Genomic DNA, 20,011 nt, shown 5'->3' on the forward strand with positions numbered 1-20,011 from the left:
TTGGTAACTTTTCGAGCTCTGTTTTCTCATTTTAAAAACAGGGGTAATGAAGCTGTTGACCTCAGAGGATGGCTGTGGGGGGAGTAAATGAAAAAACTCTTCTCACAGTGCCTGCTCTGGAAGAAATGCTCAGTTAATCTCACTTATTATTAAAAACTATTAAAACATTTTTGAAAATAATTTATCCATGGTTGCAATTTTAGTATAAGGAGTAAGCATGCTTGCTGTCCTTTGTCAGGTGGTACCACTTGTCTCTGGGAATCCAGGTTATCTTACCCACTGGCTTTTATGGCATTTGAATTGTTCAAGTGATTATTGAACACAATTGTCTCCTTCTGAATATTTGTGTTGTGCCAGTGGCACTGATTAAAAATTTGATAGCATGCTTGAGCCTCAAAACAAGTTGTGTTCTTCTTTCCCAGACTGAATCATCAGTCATTGCAGCAGAGCCCTCTGGTGGGGGGAGGAATCGATGCAGTGCTGACATCTGCACATCCAAACCTTCCCTCGGTACCCTTGCCCCAGGACCCAATGCGGTCCAGACAGCCACAGGTTCGACAGCAGCAGCGACTCCTCCAGGTATGGGGTTGGGAGTGAGTGCAATGTGTGTGGGGTCCTCAGCAGTCATGAGAAATAACAGACCCTTCAGACTTTAATTGCCAAGGTCCAAGGATTCACGTGTATTTAACACTAGCAGCTAGACTGGTGTAATTTAGTTCCAATTTGACAAGGGTCTTCCTTTCTCTCTGCATTCTACCAGGCAGGAGAGGGCATCCTGCGGACTGTCTTTCCCTTTTCACAAAAGTTCAGGAAAGTTGCTGGATGCCTTTCCCCCTTACCCAGTCATTGTTTAACTAGAGGCCATGCTATTTAAGTTAACAACTTCTTATGTGTGGGTTGTGTTTTTTGTTTTTGTTTTTTTGTTTTTCATTTTTGGCTGCCCCGTGGCATATGGAGCTCTGGGGCCAGCAGTCAGATCTGAGCTGCAGTCAAGACTTAAGCCACAGCTGCAGCAACACAGGATCCCTAACCCACTGTGCCAGGTGGGGGATTGAACCCGTGTCCCAGCACTCCCAAGACGACACCAATCCCATGTGCCACGGTGGGAGTGCCTGTCCAGTTTTTTATTAGATTTCTAGAGGGGTTTGTAATCCAAGAAATTTTCTGTTAAACACCTCTAGTCTGATTGGGCTGTGAAGTTAGAGTTACATGGGTAGGATATTTCAAAGGGATATTTCATCTTGTCTTTGCTAGAATCCGGAGAGCTGTCCTTCACTTATTTTTTATAAATATTTGAGTCTCCTAGATAAAGGGCTCCTCCTCTTGACACATGCTAGCCTCTACTTCCCTTGTTTAGCAAATATAGGCTATTATGTTTACCTGTTCCATTTGTCTTCATTATTATCATGTGTGTCCTATGTTATGGGGTTTGAGGTTGCCTGATGGGTTGGTACGATGGACTATAATCTTATCAACAATCCAGAGCTGAGATGCACTGTCTTTTTATATATTTCTAAGAAAGAAAGAAAGAAAAAAAAAAAAAAACACCAGAAGTCGGGGAGTCTAGTAGAACTCAATGGCTATACTTTTTTGTATGAGGTCAATGAGAAGTAAACCTTCATGCAGAAAAGGACAGCAATGGAACTTGTGTGTCTCATCCTTGACACTGGTTGGTTGGAGGGAAGAAAATACCTCAGCCATTAGCTCAGGTGGGTTTGAGGTCTGAGATCAGGGTAATCCAAAAAATTCTGGTTGGCAGTGCCAGCAGGTCGACAGAAGCTAACACAAATCTTCAGCAGCATTGGACTTCACAATTTTAAGATGTCATGAATTGCACCTCAGTTTTCACCTGTTAAAATGTGGGGAAAACGGTATCACAAAATTGAAAAGCTTATGGTAATTGGTTTGGAGGGAGCATGGCCTGCAGATGGCCAGTCCCACTCATTGCATGTATATCATCTCCAGCATGGTCAAAAGCCCCTTATCCTTAGTTTTGTCATAAATAATATGGAAATAATTATAGTGCCTATCTCTTACATGTGTAGTGAAAATTGAATAAGAAAATGCCAGTAGGAGTTCCTTTTGTGGCTCAGCAGATTAAGAATATGGCTAGTATCCCTGAGGACATAGGTTTAATCCCTGGCCTTGCTCAGTGGGTTAAAGGATCTGGCATTGCCGTGGCTATGGTATAGGCCAGCAGCCATAGCTCCAATTCAACCCCTAGCCTGGTAACTTCCGAATGCTGCTGGTGCGGCCCTAAAGAGACCACCAACCCCCCAAAAAACAGAAAGAAAATGCAAGTAAACCACTAATTTGGTAATGTTTCCATTAATATGGCTATTAATACTCATAGTGATATTTTCTTAAAATAATTTTTCCCAAGTTCTGAGTATGTTTCAGAACTTTTAGGACTGATGTTTGTATTTCCCTCTGTTTTAAACTTTCTCATTTCCAAGTCACTCAGGAAAGCTATCACATTATTTATTTACCACTTCCTGGTATTTTTTTTTTTTTAAGGCTGCAAATTTTAAAAACCTTCCCTGTTGGTTAATGTGTGCTTTTCATCCCACTTAACATGGTATGTCCTTCTGGTAATTTCTTCATTACCAGCACATTCCTTGGAAATAAGGAAAAATGATTTGCTTCTGCATGTGAGTTATAATTATTCCTTTTTTAGTGATTGATCATCATCAGAAAGAAACAGATTAATAATTATGAAATTGGATTGATTTTCCTGAAGGGGTTCACAGACAGCCCAGGGGAGAATTGGCTTCATATTGCAGTCACTGTATTTCTAGTCCAGCTTGCATTGTTCATGTTGGGACTGGCCTGCCCAGACCTCAGCTAGGATTCCATGACCATTGTCACATAGTGAGAAATGCAATCTGGCAATAGCTCTTGGTTACCTTGCCCTAAAAAAGACAGTGTGTATTGGGGGGGGCTGGGTAATATGCAAACCAAGTTGGAAAAATACAAGGGATGAAAAGTCTGACACTGTTGTCATTAAGATAAAGTGTTTGGGTGAAGGAGACGTCTTTATAGGTCGTTGAGACAAACCACCTATTAATACTTTCCTCCTTTCTGTGCTCTCCTACTGGTAGATGTCTAGTCTGTATTACTTGGAAATGTTTTTCAAGAGCCATGTATTTAAGTCAGCTTTCAAGGACACAATTTATGATTTTACGCTGGTAATTTATGCTAGATCTTCTCATTTTCACATCTTTCTTTAAAAAAAAAATCTAAATTTGACTCCTTCTGGGTATCATAGAGAATGAAAAGATAACTACTGACTAGTCCTTGTCCAACCTGGTGTAGTATAAGATGGAATAAAATATATGGGAGAGTAAGCAACATGAAAGGAATTAAAGCATTTTAAGTATAAAGGACGTCCCTGGGCAGTGTAGGATGCCCTTGAAGGATGAACGGTGTTTGACAGGGCAAGGATGGAGGAGGCAGGTAGATATAGTTTTTGAGGGATCAAAACAATTAGATAAAAGGTATGTGGAGGAGGAAATGGGAATTATATTAACCTCCTACTTTTAAGAGTATAATCCTTTTTGTCTCTTTCCAGATGCAGCAGCCCCAGCAGACCCCCCAGCCTCAGCAGCCCCCTCAGCCCCAACAGTCCTCACAGCCCCAGAATCAGACCCTTGGCCTCCAAGCGATGCAGCCCCAGCAGCCTTTGGTAAGTCCTGGTGTCTTGGAACCAAATATGTGGATTTCTTCTTTCTTTTCTTTTGTCTGTCTTTTCTTTTCTCTTTTCTTTTCTTTTCTTTTCTTTTCTTTCTTTCTCTTTTCTTTCTTTCTTTCTTTCTTTCTTTCTTTCTTTCTTTCTTTCTTTCTTTCTTTCTTTCTTTCTTTCTTTCTTTCTTTCTTCTTTTCTTTCTTTCAAGGCAGATTGCATTTTTCATGTCCCACAAAACTGCTAAGAACTGAAGAAGCCTAATTATATGCTAGTAGTTTCTCCCTAGAATTTTATCAGGGTAGGGTTGCATTATTGATGTAGTCAGTATACCTGTTTTCCTATAAATATATATAAAAATATTTGGGGTTCCATAAGTTATACCATTTTTTCTCTTCAAATTTCTTCAAACTTTTCCATGGACTAAATATTTATATTGAGGAACCAAGTTGTTTTTTTTTTTTTTTTCTGAACAATGTTTAACATTAACTTACTATATAGATGTTTAGAAGATTATCTTACTTTGCTTTGAGTTTTGACTGTAATCTCAAAGAAGTATGAGAGTACTTTCTAGAATACTGTCTTTGCTAATGTAAAAGAAACTCCAATTTCAGCCAGTTAGTATTTGTTGCAATTTTCATGTAATTCACTTCCTGTAATTTCATGAAATGTTCATGTAATTTATATAATTCACTTCTGTAAGCTTTGAAATCAAATTTTGGAATGTATATGCATAGCATCAGTCAGCATTTTCTAAACTTCAGTAGTTAACAACAGCTTTTACTTTTGCAAGTGCCATATCCCTTCTTTATTATTTACCCGCTGTTTTTCTTTACGTTGCTTCTTTTCCTATTTCCTTAAGTAAATGTATTCTAAAAAGTATTTTATCACTGCTGTCAATGGTAGTGGTCACATCACTTGCCACATATGGGAATATCTGTAAAAATAAGTACTTGCTCTGCAGGTAACTCAGCAACATGAGTTATGTGCATGAATACCACCCCAAAGATGAGCTGGCTTACTGCACAGCTCACACTTTGGAAAACACTGATGTAGACTCTTTCCAGGACAAGATTTGAAGCATGGATTGTTTTTCAATTTGTGGTGAAGAAGAAGCAATATGGTCAGGGCTAAGTATATTAGGAGGGATCAGAGTAGATTTAGGTGGTAAAGGACCAATAATGTCCTAAAAGGACCAATAATAGAAGACAGTCAACTGGAATAGGACATCTCGAGGACACTTTATGACTCTCTGCCTTGACTAGTTTGATCTTCGTTTTTAAGGAAATTCTTTTTTTCATGGATCTAGTTTTTCTAGCTCTGCCGCTTCCACCTGCCCCCTCCCCCCAGTGTGTCCGTGACATTTATTGCAACCTACCTTTAAAAATCCTTTTTCAAGTAAAGACGATAGTATATAAACCTTCAGGGGCTGCCTACTTTATAATCAGAGGTATATTAGCAGGGATTAGCCAACTAATACTTAGAGGTGTTGTGGAAAGGACTCTTTTGGATGGGATACCGATAGCTGACTCTAATGTCCCATCAGGGACAAATAACTTTATTTTTAAATAATTTCAAATTAACAGGACAGTTGCAAGAATTATACAAAGAATTGCCAAAAGTCCACGCAGATTCACTAATTGGTAACAATTTCCCACATTTACTTTTTTTTTTAATTAAAGTATAGTTGGTTTATAGTGTTGTGCCAATTTCTACTGTACAGCAAGGTGACCGATCACATATATATATATTTATACACATATATATTATTTATTTATTTAAAAATTTTATTTTATTTATTTTATTTATTTATTTATTTATTTTTTATTTTTGCTTTTTAGGGCTGCACCTGTGGTGTATGGAGGTTCCTAGGCTAGGGGTCAAATTGAAGCTGTAGCCGCCAGCCTGCACCAGAGCCACAGCAACATGGGATCCAAGCCGCACCTGTGACCTACACCATAGCTCACAAAAACGCCAGATCCTCAACCCACTGAGCAAGGCCAGGGACCAAACTTGCAACCTCATGGTTCCTAGTCAGGTTCACTTCTACTGCACCACAACGGGAACTCCATATATATATTCTTTTTTTTAAATATTATTTTCCATCATGATCTATCCCAGGAGATTGGATATAGCTCCCTGTGCTAAACAGTAGGACCTTATTGACTACCCATTCAAAATGTAATAGTTTGCATCTATTAACCCAAAACTCCCAGTCCATCCCACTTTACCCATTCCTCCCCCTTGGCAACCACAAGTCTGTTCTCTACATCTGTTTTTGTTTTGTAGATAGGTTCATTTATGCCACATTTTAGATTCCACATATAAGTGATTTTATATGGTATTTGTCTTTCACTTTCTTACTTCACTTAGTATGATAATCTCTAGATGCATCCATGATGCAGCAAATGGTGTTATTTTGTTCTTTTATATGGGCTGAGTAGTATTCCGTTGTATACATGCACCACATCTTCTTAATCTATTCATCTCTTGATGGACAGTTAGATTGTTTCCATATCTTGGCTATTGTGAATAGTGCTACAGTGAACATAGGAGTGCATGTGTCTTTCTCTCTCTATGTATGTATACATACACATACATGCATTTTTTTCTGGATCTGTGTATATGAGTAAGTTGCAGATTCATGCCTCTTTTCTCCAAATACTTCATTGTGTTTTTTCAAGAAAAGGAAGTTCTCTTAAAAAACTTGGTAAATTGTTAAAATCAGGAAATTTAATATTAATTTACCACAATCTGTACATCATCTGTAAATTTTGTCAATTTTGCTAATAATGTCCTTTATTGCAGTATTTTCCTGATTTAGGATCACACTTTCCATTTAGCTTTCTTGTCTTTTTACTTACCTTTAATCTGAAACAATTCTTCAGTCTTTTTTTTTTTTTTGTCTTCATAACATTGACATTTTTGAAGTGTACATGGTCTTGTAGAATGTTAGTTTGAGTTATCTGATGTTTCCTAGTGATTCAGTTCAGATCGTGCATTTTGGCAGGATATGACTTTCTCAGTGTACCACATTAGGATGTACATTGTTAGTGATACTGCACTAACCTCTCTGTTTAAGTGGTAGATAATAGATTAAAGTTATTGATTTTCCTTTTGTAATTAATAAATACTTTTTGGAGATAGTTTGATACAATCTAAATGAACTTTTAGTTGTCAGACCTTCATCTGCTGGTGTTAGCATCTATGAAATTATTCTTGCTGAATTATTTTATTATGGTAGTATAAAAGTGATGATTTGCTATCTCTTTTTTTTTTCTGCATTTGGTATTCTATTTTAAGAATTTTGGTATTCTGTTTTAAGGAAGAACTTTCCCTTCTCCTGCATTTGTCTATCTGGCTCTGTTTAAGCTATGTTTTGCATATGAAGCATAATGTTGCCTTTTAGATTTTAAAATGTACAGATTTTAAAAGCATTTAAAAATTGGGAAGCATTTAAATTCTTCCTCCAACTTTACCCAGTATTCTGTAATTGTATATGGTATCAATTAGATAAAATCTGATAATTAAAAATTCATTTTCCACTAGGCATATTATGATATCAGGCAGTAATAAAGCTTAAAGTCACCCTACTCTTTTGTTTCTGTATATGATAAAACATTCTAGTTGTATTTATAGGAAATTAAGAAAGAAATGATAGAATATCTTCAAATTGTGTCATGTTGAGTGTTTGGAATATGTGATGTTGACCTAGCACATCCTTAGCCCTTTTTCTTTCTAACTTAAAAGAAAGTCTCCTTATGCTGTAATGTTCATGTTAACAGAAGAGGATTATGAAAAGAACTGGGGAAACAACTATAATATCATAATACCTTTTCAGAGATTTAACACAGATACGTAAGTGAGCACTTCAATAATAATTTTTAGGAACCCCTAAGTTCTTAGGTTAGCCTTTGATAAAAAGGAACTTGTTATATCATACCTACCCTAACAAAAAAAGCAAACATGAAATGTAGAATGCTTCAGTTACTTTTGAATATAGGACAATATGATATTGCACATTTTTAGCTCCTTTTTAACTTTTGATTCATATATATGAATACATATGGCAAATGTGCGCACAAGTGGTTCACAAGTAATCAGAACATCTCTTTATACATTTAAACTCTATATTTAAATGTATTTATGTTTAATCACACAGATGTATAACTGCCACCCTAACATTATGAGTTTTACTTTTCAAAAGTGTTGACTAATTTGTAGGCACATTTCCTAACAAAGTTGTTAATAATTTCAACAAAAAACTTGAATTGGAATGACATCTGCAATTAAGCAGACGTCAACAGTATCTTCATTAGTCTTTTTCTTTGGCCTTCCTTCACCTATTACTAAACATTATCTTGGTTTATAATGTAACATGTAGGAATATATAAAATATTAAGGGTATAAAATCAGCTTTATTCTTAGAGACTCATACTACATAAATACAAATAGATATCAGTATCAAGTACCCAAAATGTAAGACTTATTTTGGATATAGTAAAAAAAAATTTTTTTAATTTTATTACAAATTCAAATTGATAGGACTGGGGGGGAAATTGCCTTTAAACTTTTTAGTTGTAATTGAAAGCACAGATCAGTGTATGTAGAATTGAGAGGAGACCCTGTCCCCATATTCCACTAGAATTAAAGTATATCTAATATAGCAGAATTTAATACTTTCTACTCATGTAATAGTTTTATAAATATTTAATGTGTGTAAAGAATGTATGTTACACTCGGTTTTGATTTCTAAGATAATAGTGATGTTTTTAAATGCAGTAGGTATGTATTTCACTCACTGGCTTAAAATAATTCTGTCCTAGGACTGGGCAGATGTTCAGGTTCATGCACATGATTATTCCCAGTGTGTTCATCAGAAAGGAATTCCAGAGAAACAGAGATCTCTCTTCACAGTAACCTTAATGGATAGTAAAATCCATAGTAGGCATTTTATGGCTTTTTTTTTTTTTTTGCTGAAATTTTTAAAAAGCTATCTTGAGAAGCACAGTGTCTTATTTTAATGTTTGGAGCACTATATTGTAATCTAGGAGGCAGCTATTTGTACAAAGGAAGAAATGTTGTTGTGTCATAAGTCTTAAGAATGGCTATCACTCTAAATCTGGAGTGAAGGATTTCAGATTTCAGGTAATTTCAGAATGAGAAGTTAGAGGGATGATCCGTGATCCCAGATTCTTGAATTACTCTAAGTCATTTTTTGGGCATACTTTTATTACAGCGTACTTATTTATATATCTTTCTAAGTTTATTAATATAGTCCACATGTTTGTAATTTTAAATAGTTGTAAAGTCAGTCCATTGTATTGCTCTGCTATTAACTTGTTTAACCACCCCACCTAATGTTGAACATTTGGATTGTTTCCAATTTCAAAAACAGTGACACTGGAGATACTTTTGATATACATTCTATTGTTCTTTTTTTTTTTTTTTGTCTTCTTACAATAAAAGAAAATAGCAGTATAAGAAAAAGTCCTAATTGTACATCTTCAGAAGAGCAATAGCACAAAGCCTCAGCCATGTTAACAAAATTTTTATATCTCTTTTTATCTTTACGTACCATTCCTTTTCTTATTAGTTCTATGACAATTTGTTATATTTATTATAAGTATATTTACATAAACATCTCCAGCAGATCCAATTCTTGTTACTGGCTAGTTTTTCTTCTCTCTCTGTTTCTGTGCTGGACACAGAGCAGTAGCTGGCTTTTGAGGAGATGCCAGCTCTGACTCATTCAGATCTGTCATTCATGCAGTCTCAGAGGAGAAGTGATGGCCCTACCACAGCCACCACCCTCCCAATGACTTATCTTCCTGCTGTCTGGTGACTTTCACAAGTCAGAAGTGCTTACTCATATGTGTAGTCCAGGTCAGTGCTCTGCCCGAGGTCAAGGAGCACAAGATGATGTGCCATGCTTGTTCCCTTCGACCCAAGTGGCTTAGACTCATCGGAAACTACAGAATGGCACTGGGGCACCTGGAAAGTAGTAGACGCACTAGTGAGGTTGTATTCTCTTGCTAGGGTTGCTGTAACAAGGTACCACAACGTGTGGGGCTTAAACAACAGAAATGTAGGATCTCACAGTCCGAGATCAAGGTGTTGGTAGAGCTGGCTTCTCCTGAGGGCCATGAGGGGGAAATCTGCACCACGTCTCTTCCCCCAGCTTCTGGTGGTTTATTGGCCATCTTCAATGACACTTGGCGCATGGTAACATCTCCCTGTGCTCTCTCTTCATCCCCTCATGGCATTCTCCTTACACGTGTGCGTTTGTGTTCAAATTTCCCGTTTTTAATGAGGACACCAGTGATACTGGATCAGGTCCAACCCTAAGGATCTCATTTTAACTTGACTCTGTAAAGACTCAATCTCCAAATAAATTCACTTTCTGAGGTATTGACTTTTAGAACACTAACATATCTTTTGGGAAGAACATAATTCAACCCATAACAGAGGTTAAGAGGAGTGTAAGAAGGTTGGGAAGTCTTAAAGGATGAGGTTGAATGCAGCGGATCTGCAAGAGCATTAAGATTTGATTCACTGGTTTTTGACTAGTCCCTTGTGAGTCTGTTTCTTTGTTGACAACAGCAGCTGTGCCATGTAGGCCAGTGACAATCACACTCCAAAGACAAGCTGGTCACTGCCATGAAAGGTATAACTAAGAGTCAAAACTAACATAAAAGTTGGTGCTTTTTCAAAAAGTGTCATTGGAAAACAGAACTTTTCCTAGAAGGAAAAGAAAATATAAAAAAAGCCTGTGCTTACACATTAAATCTGGAGTTGTCATTTGCTTACTTAAGTCACTTGTCTTCTATGAAGGACAAGCTTCTGGTAGGAGAGTGGGTGCCCTTGCCGGAAAATTATATTTGGCATGACATCTCTAGATTTGGCCTAAGTTATGGTTCTTGATTTGAAAAATACTTTTAAACCTTTATGAAGTGTTATGATTAAACTAACCCAACTAAATATGTTAGGAGGGTATGATCTTTTCTTTTTTAAAGCTGCCTCTGGCTTTTGAGAAAAAGATGTTTATACCACCCTGCTCTGTTATTTCTTTTCATCTTAAACTCAGGGTGTCCTAGTTGGGTGACCAGGAAAACATGCTAACAGAAAGCTGTAGAAGGTTGGCATTTTATTTTATTTATTTTTTATTTTATTTTATTTTTATTTATTTACTGTTCTTTAGGGCCGCACCTGCAGCATATGGAAGTTCCCAGGCTAGGGGTTGAATTAGAGCTGCAGCTGCTGGCCTACACCACAGTCACAAAATGTCAGATCCAAACCGCATCTGCATACTATATATAGAAAACCCCAAGGACTCAACCCCAAAACTACTTGAACTGATCAACAAATTCAGCAAAGTAGCAGGACATAAGATTAACATTCAGAAATCATTCACATTTCTGTACTAACAATGAAATATTAGAAAAGGAATATAAAAATACAATACGTTTTAAAATTGCACCTCAAAAAATCAAATACCTGGGAATATACCTGACCAAGGAGGTAAAGGACTTATATGCCAAGAACTATAAAACATTAATCAAGGAAATTAAAGAAGATGTAAAGAAATGGAAAGATATTCCATGCTCCTGGGTTGGAAAAAATTAATATTGTGACAATGGCCATACTACCCAAAGCAATCTACAGAGTCAATGAAATCCCTATCAAATTACCCATGACATTTTTCACAGAACTAGAACAAACCATCCAAAAATTTACATGGAACCATAGAAGATCCAGAATTGCCAAAGCAATCCCGAGGAACAAAAACCAAGCAGGAGGCATAACTCTCTCAGACTTCAAGCAATATTACAAGGCCATAGTCATCAAAACAGTGTGGTACTGGTACCAAAACAGACATACAGACCAAAGGAACACAATAGAGAACCCAGAAATAAACCCAGACACCTATGGTCAATTAATCTTGGACAAAGGAGGCAAGAACATAAAATGGGGAGAAGACAGTCTTTTCAGCAAGTATTGCTGGGAAACCTGGACAGCTGCATGCAAATCACTGAAGCTAGAACACACCCTCACACCATGCACCAAAATAAACCGAAATGGCTGAAAGACTTAAATATAAGACAAGACACCATTAAACTCCTGGAAGAGAACATAGGCAAAACATTCTCTGACATCTACCCTACAAATGTTTTCTCAGGTCAGTCTCCCAAAGCAATAGAAATAAAAGCAAAAATAGAGCAGTGGGACCTAATCAAACTGATGGGCTTTTGCACAGCAAAGGAAACCATAAGAAAAACAGACAACTTACAGAATGGGAGAAAATTGTTTCAAATGATGCAACTGACAAGGGCTTAATCTCTAAAATATACAAATAACTTATACAACTCAATAGCAAAAAGCCAACAACCCAATGGAAAAATGGGCAAAAGAGCTGAATAGACATTTCTCTGAGGAAGACATACAGATGGCCAACAAGCACATGAAAAATGCTCAACATCATCAATTATTAGAGAAATGCAAATCAGAACTACTATGAGATACCACCTCACACCAGGCAGAATGGCCATCATTAACAAGTCCACAAATAACAAATGCTGGAGGGGGTGTGGAGAAAAGGAATCCCTCCTGCACTGTTGGTGGGAATGTAAGCTGATACAACCACTATGGAGAACAGTATGGAGGTACCTTAGAAATCTGTACATAGAACTACCATATGACCCAGCAATCCCACTCTTGGGCATATATCCAGACAAAACTTTCCTTGAAAAAGACACATGCACCTGCATGTTCATTGCAGCACTATTCACAATAGCCAAGACATGGAAACAACCCAAATGTCCAAATGTCCATCGACAGATGATTGGGTTAGGAAGGTGTGGTATATATACACAATGGAATACTACTCAGCCATAAAAAAGAACAAAACAATACCATTTGCAACAACATGGATGGAACTAGAGACTTCATACTGAGTGAAGTAAGTCAGTAATATAAAGAGAAAGACAAATACCATATGATATTAGTTATATCTGGCATCTAATATATGGCACAAATGAACCTTTCCACAGAAAAGAAAATCATGGACTTGGAGAATAGACTTGTGGTTGCCAAGGGGGAGGAGGAGGGGAAGAGATTGGGGTGGATGGGGTGCTTGGGGTTAATGGATGCAAACTATTGCTCATGGAATGGATTTACAATGAGAGCCTGCTGTGTAGCACTGGGAACCATGTCTGGTCACTTATGATAGAGCATGATGATGTGAGAAAAAAGAATGTATACATGTATGTGTAACTGGGTCACCATGCTGTACAGTGGAAAATTGACAGGACACTGTAAACGAGCTATAATGGAAAAAATAAAAATCATTGTATAAAAAAAATAAAAATTTTAGGATACCTTCTAAAAGAACAACAACAACGACAAAAACTGCATCTGCGACCTGCACCACAGTTTATGGCAATGCCTGATCCTTAATCCACTGAGGCCAGGGATTGAACCCACATCCTCATGGATACTACTCAGGTTCATAATCTGCAGAGCCACAACGGGAACTTCCAAGGTTGGCTTTTTAAATTGACTGATGTCAGTATCATGTTATATTGAACATACGCTTTAAAAAATATGCATAATTGCAGCAATTGTCACCTAATAACAATAGCATTATCTTTTAGTTAAAGATCAAGCAGGAAATTGTCATCTAGTCTTCCTGAAGGAATTTATATGTGCCAGACAGAAAAACTGGGAAATTCTTCAGAATGCCGATGGAATTCAGAAGTAGCCAGATAAGGGAGTTCCCTGGTGATCTAGTGTTAGGACTCAGCACTTTCACTGCTGTGGCTCAGGTTCGATCCCTGGTCTGGGAATTGAGGTCCCACATCAAACCACTGAATGACTCAGCCAAATAAATATAACAACAACCAATAAAAGCAGAATTGGCCAGATAATATTCTCCTTTTCAAATGGAAGAACTTAGGTCCATTGAACTTTATTGAGCCAGGTTGCCTCCTTTGCATGAATTTGGAATTTTGTTTTATTTATTTTGTCTTTTTAGGGTCATACCCACAGCATATGAAAGTTCCCAGGCTAGGGTTTGAATTGGAACTGCAGCTGCCATCCTATACCACAGCCATAGCAACAGCATATCCAAGCTGCATCTGTGACCTACACCACAACTCTCGGCAATGCAGGATCCTTAATCCACTGAGAGAGACCAGGGATGGAACCAATGTCCTCATGGTTGCTAGTCAGGTTTGTTACCACTAAGCCACAACAGGAATGCCCTTATTTTCTCTTTTGAAGGGAAAGGAGAACTAGTGTTTATAGGACAGTGGGGAAGACATTTGTCGGGAATTTGTGGTAACAGGATACTTTTTTTTTTTTTTTTACTAAAAAAAAAAAACAAAACAGCTCAATGATCTTCAGGAAGTTGTCCTGCTGCTCTGGCAGCATCTCTTATCTCAATAAACTTATTCTTCTTTTCACCCTGCTTAAAAAAAATAAAAATGACTCAGTGAAAATTACTAGTTAACTTGCAAATGAAGGCACACTAAATAGTCTAAAATCCACCAGCTGCAGGTGTCTTTGTGTGTGTACCATCTGGAACACATCCTTCCATCCAGGTGCTCAGTGGAGGGTTCTGTGCTGTGCTCCAGTCTATTCTGCTAAAGCTGGTTTAGATAAAGATTTGTGTTTTGTCCATCAGAAGAATGCGAATCTGTCTGCTGATCCTTTCAGCTGGCTGTGCAGGTTTAAACTAACTGTGTTGCCTTGGGACTTTGCTCCTTTGCCTACTGCTAGTATAGTTACAGGTGTCAGGACACAGCTGTCAGGAGTCAAGGACTGTGTTTACTCATTTTGGAGTCCCTGGGACTCAGAAAAGTACCTGGATTTGGAGAACTCATTTGCTGAATGGTATAGCCATGAAGGAAAAAACCCACATGTTATCCAGGAGCAGAGGAAAGCACAGTTCAGACGGCAAGACGTCTGCATCTGCCGTGAGGCAGCATGAGGGTCCGTCACTAACTGCATCAGCTCTGCTTGGGTCACAACTGGTTGGGGTCTGCTTCTGATGCTGAAAGGATAAGCCCGCATGAGTTAGCTGCTCTGAGACAAAAAAAGATTCAATGACATTTATTTATATAGAAATTATTATTTAGTGATATGTTTTTGCCTGAATGATGATTGAAGAATTAACTATTCTTGAATAAATGCGTGTTGTCCCAATGGGGATCATTCAAAATACACCAAATACATTTTATTTTATTTTATTTATTTTATTTATTGTTTTATTTTATTTTTGCTTTTTAGGGCCACACCCTCAGCATATGGAAGTTCCCAGGCTAGGGGTCAAATTAGAGCTACAGCTGCCACCACAGCCACAGCAACTTGGGATCCAAGCCGAGTCTGCGACCTATACCATAGGTCACGGCAATGCTGGATCCATGACCCACTGAGCAAGGCCAGGGATCGAACCTGCATCCTCATAGATACTAGTCGAATTCATTTCCACTGCGCCACAACAGGAACTCCCAAATACATTTTTAAATTATTGTTTTACCTCAGCAGGAACGGGCTTACTGGAGAGTGGCAGTGCCGTGGCTGGTCACACCTGACTGATGTTCGTGAACTCTGTGCTTTGTTTTGTGGTTGTGGCAGAAGTCCATCTCTGCTCTTGCCCCAAGAAGCTCAGAACCCAGAACACAAGCTAGAGCAGCAATTGCCTGTTACACATTTGCTAATACGGGCATCTGCACAGGGCTAAGGGAATGACAGCAGTGATTCACTTTTCGAATGTCTGAGGGGATAGGTGAGAATGTAAACTGATCTTTGCAGGAGGAACGTGTAGGGTAGGGGGATGGAAGAGTGTTCTAGGAGGGGAGATTAACGTCTGCAAAGGCACAGAGATGAGAGAAGCCATGATCACCTCTCTGGATAGAGTCTAGAAAAATCGTTCACTCTTCATTTATCACATTTAAGCAGGGAAGATTCACCAAAAAAGACTGATTTTTAGGCCTCTAGTGAACCTCAGACGACTTGTTTGTTGATCTGTTTTGATTAATTAAAGTTTCAACTCCATGGAGTTCCTGTCGTGGCTCAGTGGTTAACCAACCCAACTAGGATCCATGAGGATGCGGGTTTGATCCCTGGCCTCTCTCAGTGGGTTAAAGATCTGACATTGCCGTAAGCTGTGGTGTAGGTCGCAGATGTGGCTTGGATCCCGCGTTGCTACAGCTGTGGTGTATGCCAGCGGCTATAGTTCTGATTCAACCTCTAGCCTGGAACCTCCACATGCTGCGGGTGCAGCCCTAAAAAGACAAAAAGACACCCCCCCCCAAAAAAAAGGTTTCAACCCCAGGGATGATTCCAAAATCTAGGCAAACATCAGACCACCTAGGGGAACCATTTATAAATAGAGATTTCCCTTACATTTACCCCCAGGAATTTAAATAGAAGAAGTTTGAGAAGGAGCCTGAGAATGACCCCTTAAATTTCCCCAGGTGGTTTTATGCTGCATCAGCCACATTTAGGGTCCAGATCTTTGCAGGAGGAGTTCAGTGACTTAATTTGAAATGCTCATCTGTGAGCCTTCTGAGGGATGTTGGTGGCGCACCTCGTCCTCTGGCAGCAGGTACTCCAGGGCCCAGGGAAATTGCACACAGAGTCTCTGGCCTGCTGGTGTTAATATATAGGTGAAAGCAAGTTAAAATATCATGTGGCTTTGAGAGAAACTCTCGACTTAGGTAAACACCTTAATTGGTAAACATTTCAACAAGAAGATGAGACTGTGATCTATCCCACCACTTCCTCCTGGAAAGCCTAAGGAAGCTGGGCTCAGAGTTCTTGGCCTTAGAACCCCATCCTGTTCAAAATTATTGTGAACTCAAAGAGCGTGTCTTTGCATATTACTGTGTTAGAAATTAAAATATAAATATTAACAATACTTAGTCATTTTTTCTAAAATAAACTCATTACATATTAACAGAAATAAGATTTTTATGAAAAAAGTGTATTTATCAAAATTAAAAAGTCATAAGGACATTGTCTTACATTTTTGAAGATTTTTTTTAATGTATGAGTTCATAGAAGACATTCCGTTTGTTGCAGTATCACATTATATAGACACACGAGAGAATGAAAATGGGAGAAAGCAAATAATATCTTCATATTATAATGAAAATGGTTTTGACCTTGCAGATATCCTAATAGAATCTTGGCATATTATCTCTTAACACCATTGAAGAGGGCACCTGTCATCCCCCAACACACACACACACACACACACACACACACACACACACACACACACACACACACACAAGCTCCCCAGGCTCCTAGATACTGTCTTGGCTCCTCAAAATTTAGAATCTGAGATTACTGCATTGTTTCGTTCTGTGAATTACTCTATGTGAAAAGACTTCAAATGAACAGAAAGAAGGCAGTTAAGTATTTGTTGAATGAATAAAGGTTAAATATTTATGCACTGTGTACCTTTAATCGGCTGATAAATTAAAATTAGATATCTTTGCAGCCAACCACTTAGAAAATCTGATTATTTTCAAATAAATTAGTTTTCGAAAGCTAATAGTTCTAATTAAGGATAGCACTGGATCATGGCTAACGATCCAGAAAGGTGTCTGAATTCTAGCCCCAATACTTAAAACACAGGTCATAGGCAAGTGACAGAAGCCCTTAGAGCCTCAGTTTCCTCATCTGAAAGTAAGAATAATAGTGGTAAAGGTTCACAATCACTTATATTCATTTCCAAAATCCAAACACCTCTGAAAATGGAAATTTTACTTGGAATTCACTGAACAGGCACATCTGACCAGAATTCCTTTGGTAGTAAAAGCTGACCAGAATGGACATGAAGCTCTTTTCATTTATCTTACCTAGTAGGATTCTTTGTGTGTTTCATGGTAGAAATTTAATATGTTTGGTTGTGGAATACTGTTGTAGACCTTGATTAGTCACTATGTTATGAATGTTTCATGGTAAATCAGATATGCATTGAATTCCGAAACACATCTGCCCTAAGGACTTTGGATGAGAGGCTGGGGCTAGGTCCTACCACAGCAGGATTAAATGGGCTGGTATAAACCTAAAATGTCTAGGACACTGCCTAGTACCTAGTGCCACATTAGGTTTTGTTAAATAAATAGGGTAATATTTCCAAATATACATAGAACCTACTAAATGGAAAAAAAAAATCGCTATTTATGTTACCAACAGTTCCATATGTATTTTCCTCCCGTTTTGGGCAATAGAAAAATAAAATGGAAAGGTGCTATTTTTCTGAGTTGTATCAGGGAAAATGTTAACATTGGTGGAAGTGTACCTTTCTTGTTACTTAGAAATTAAAAGAACTTTAGTCTTTCAGTTCGTTTTCACTGTGCACCTACTGTGTGCAGCTGAATACTAGGATACATTAGGAAATAAGCCCAAGTCTTTGTCCTGAAGTCACTCACAGTCTAGTGGGAGAGAAACAGTTGAGCCAATTGTCTTGCCAAATATTCGGTTTTAAAGGAATTAACCTGACAACACCCTCTAATTTAGGATTGCCAAGAAAAAATGCAGCACTCCCGATTAGAGTTGCAGGTAAACAATGATTAACTCCTTAGTAGAAGCTTATCCCAAATATTGCATGGGACATACTTATACTAAATGTGGTATTTGACCCACACAATATTTGGAACATACTTAAAACTAAAAAAGTATGTATTGCTTATCTGAAAGCATTGTGGGCGTTACTTAACTGGGCATTGTGTATTTTCATTTGCTAAATCTGACAACCCCAACTACAATTCTGGGCTACTTTCAACCATATTTGGTAAGCTCTGAGAAGGAAATAGATACTGCACTCATATTGGGTAATTGAGTTTTTAAAAGAAAACTATTCATAGAAGATTGGGCAGGGTTAAGGGAAACTAAGGATAATGAAACACCCAGGGCTGGAAGCAATTAACCCCTTGCAGTGGGGCAAGAAGAGGGAGAAAAATGGAGAGGGTTGCTGACGAGCCACAGCCATCCCAGCCTGAGGTGTGTTCCACCAGCACAAACCCAGTAGGAAGGAAATTGGCAGAAAACAAAACAATAAACAAAACCAGCTCAGGATGGGGTGGGCCTGTGGAGGTGCTGTGACATTGCACAGTTCATTCCAATGTGCATCTGATTAAGATAGCCTTGCATCAGGACACATCCTTTGTTACCTCAGCAGTAAGCCTGGGGGAAAGGAGGAGAGGGACAGAGGGAAGAAAGAAAAGGAAGAATAGATTGATAGCCTGAAATTAGAAGGTTAAAGAAAAAAGTAGAGCAGCACTATTGATAATTTTAATCAAAGGTAATTTTGCTTCTGCCAGATAGGTTTTTGTCCCTCCTCTTGGAAATAACCACCACAATTTCTTGTATTAACTTACTGGCTAGAACCAGGGCACAGGCCCTTATATCATGCCTGCACTTGCACCACCCTGGAAACCAGGGCTTCTTAAAGTGTGGTCCTCGGTGCCTCACTGGGCTCCCCCTGCCCAACCTTTATCCTGCTTTGGATGGCTCATCCCCTGATGAATCCTAGACCAGGCCCCTTCTCTCCTCACTATGCTCTTGTCTTCATTCACCCTTAACCCAAGGCCAGGCCTGGGGTGCTTGCCCAAATCCTCCCACCAGACAGCTTTCAATTTGTAGATGTAAATGGCTTATAACATGGTGTGACTAACCAGTCAGTGGGTGAAGGATGAGGTCACAAGGTTACTTGAGCCACTGGACACCACTAGGCTCCTTCTGCCATGGCTCTTCCAGTAAAGGCCACTTCACCAGCCGGAGATGGGTTTTGGAAGGGATTGGGCACTTTAGATGATGACCGGGATTGACTGGGTGTGGCCCTGGGCACTGTTTAAAAGCACACTGCAGACTTTCTGCTCTTGTCCGTGATGGGAACTGATTTCCCTCCTTTCTCCTGATTCCAGTTTCCCAGGCAAGGCTTGCAGCAGACCCAGCAGCAGCAGCAGACGGCCGCCCTGGTGCGGCAGCTCCAGAAGCAGCTTTCTAGTAAGTACCCTCTGCTGGGAACAGACGGCTCCCAGGACCTGAAAAATGAGCCATCTGGCAAAACACAAGTGGCAGATCCTCAAAAACTACTGGCTTCCTCCATGCCATTTGCATGTTTGGTTAAGTCCAGGCTATTCTCATTTTGTCCTGTTTTGGTTTGTATGCTTCTTTTCCTGAAAGGCCCAGTCTTATGTCTTTGAGTTCAGTGACGATGTTTTCCTGTTGCTTCCATCTGAATTGAGAATGTTCCTTTCCATCTGGGGGACCCTGGTGGAATGGCAGGTGCTTTGCTCATCAAGCTGGACA

At 38.7% G+C, this 20,011-nt stretch overlaps 1 protein-coding gene across 2 annotated transcripts in view; it reads left to right on the forward strand.

Moving 5' to 3' along the window:
* The window catches only part of MED12L (mediator complex subunit 12L), a 352,961-nt gene that overhangs the window by 327,068 nt on the left and 5,882 nt on the right, over positions 1 to 20,011 (forward strand). For both annotated transcript variants that reach the window (XM_047784689.1, XM_047784699.1), the window contains 3 exons: positions 423 to 579; positions 3,572 to 3,685; positions 19,624 to 19,705. In XM_047784689.1, the coding sequence (XP_047640645.1) occupies positions 423 to 579; positions 3,572 to 3,685; positions 19,624 to 19,705 (353 nt within the window). The remainder of the gene's footprint in view (positions 1 to 422; positions 580 to 3,571; positions 3,686 to 19,623; positions 19,706 to 20,011) is intronic.

Source organism: Phacochoerus africanus, chromosome 1, assembly GCF_016906955.1.
Source record: "Phacochoerus africanus isolate WHEZ1 chromosome 1, ROS_Pafr_v1, whole genome shotgun sequence".
NCBI classification, from domain to species: Eukaryota; Metazoa; Chordata; class Mammalia; order Artiodactyla; family Suidae; genus Phacochoerus; species Phacochoerus africanus.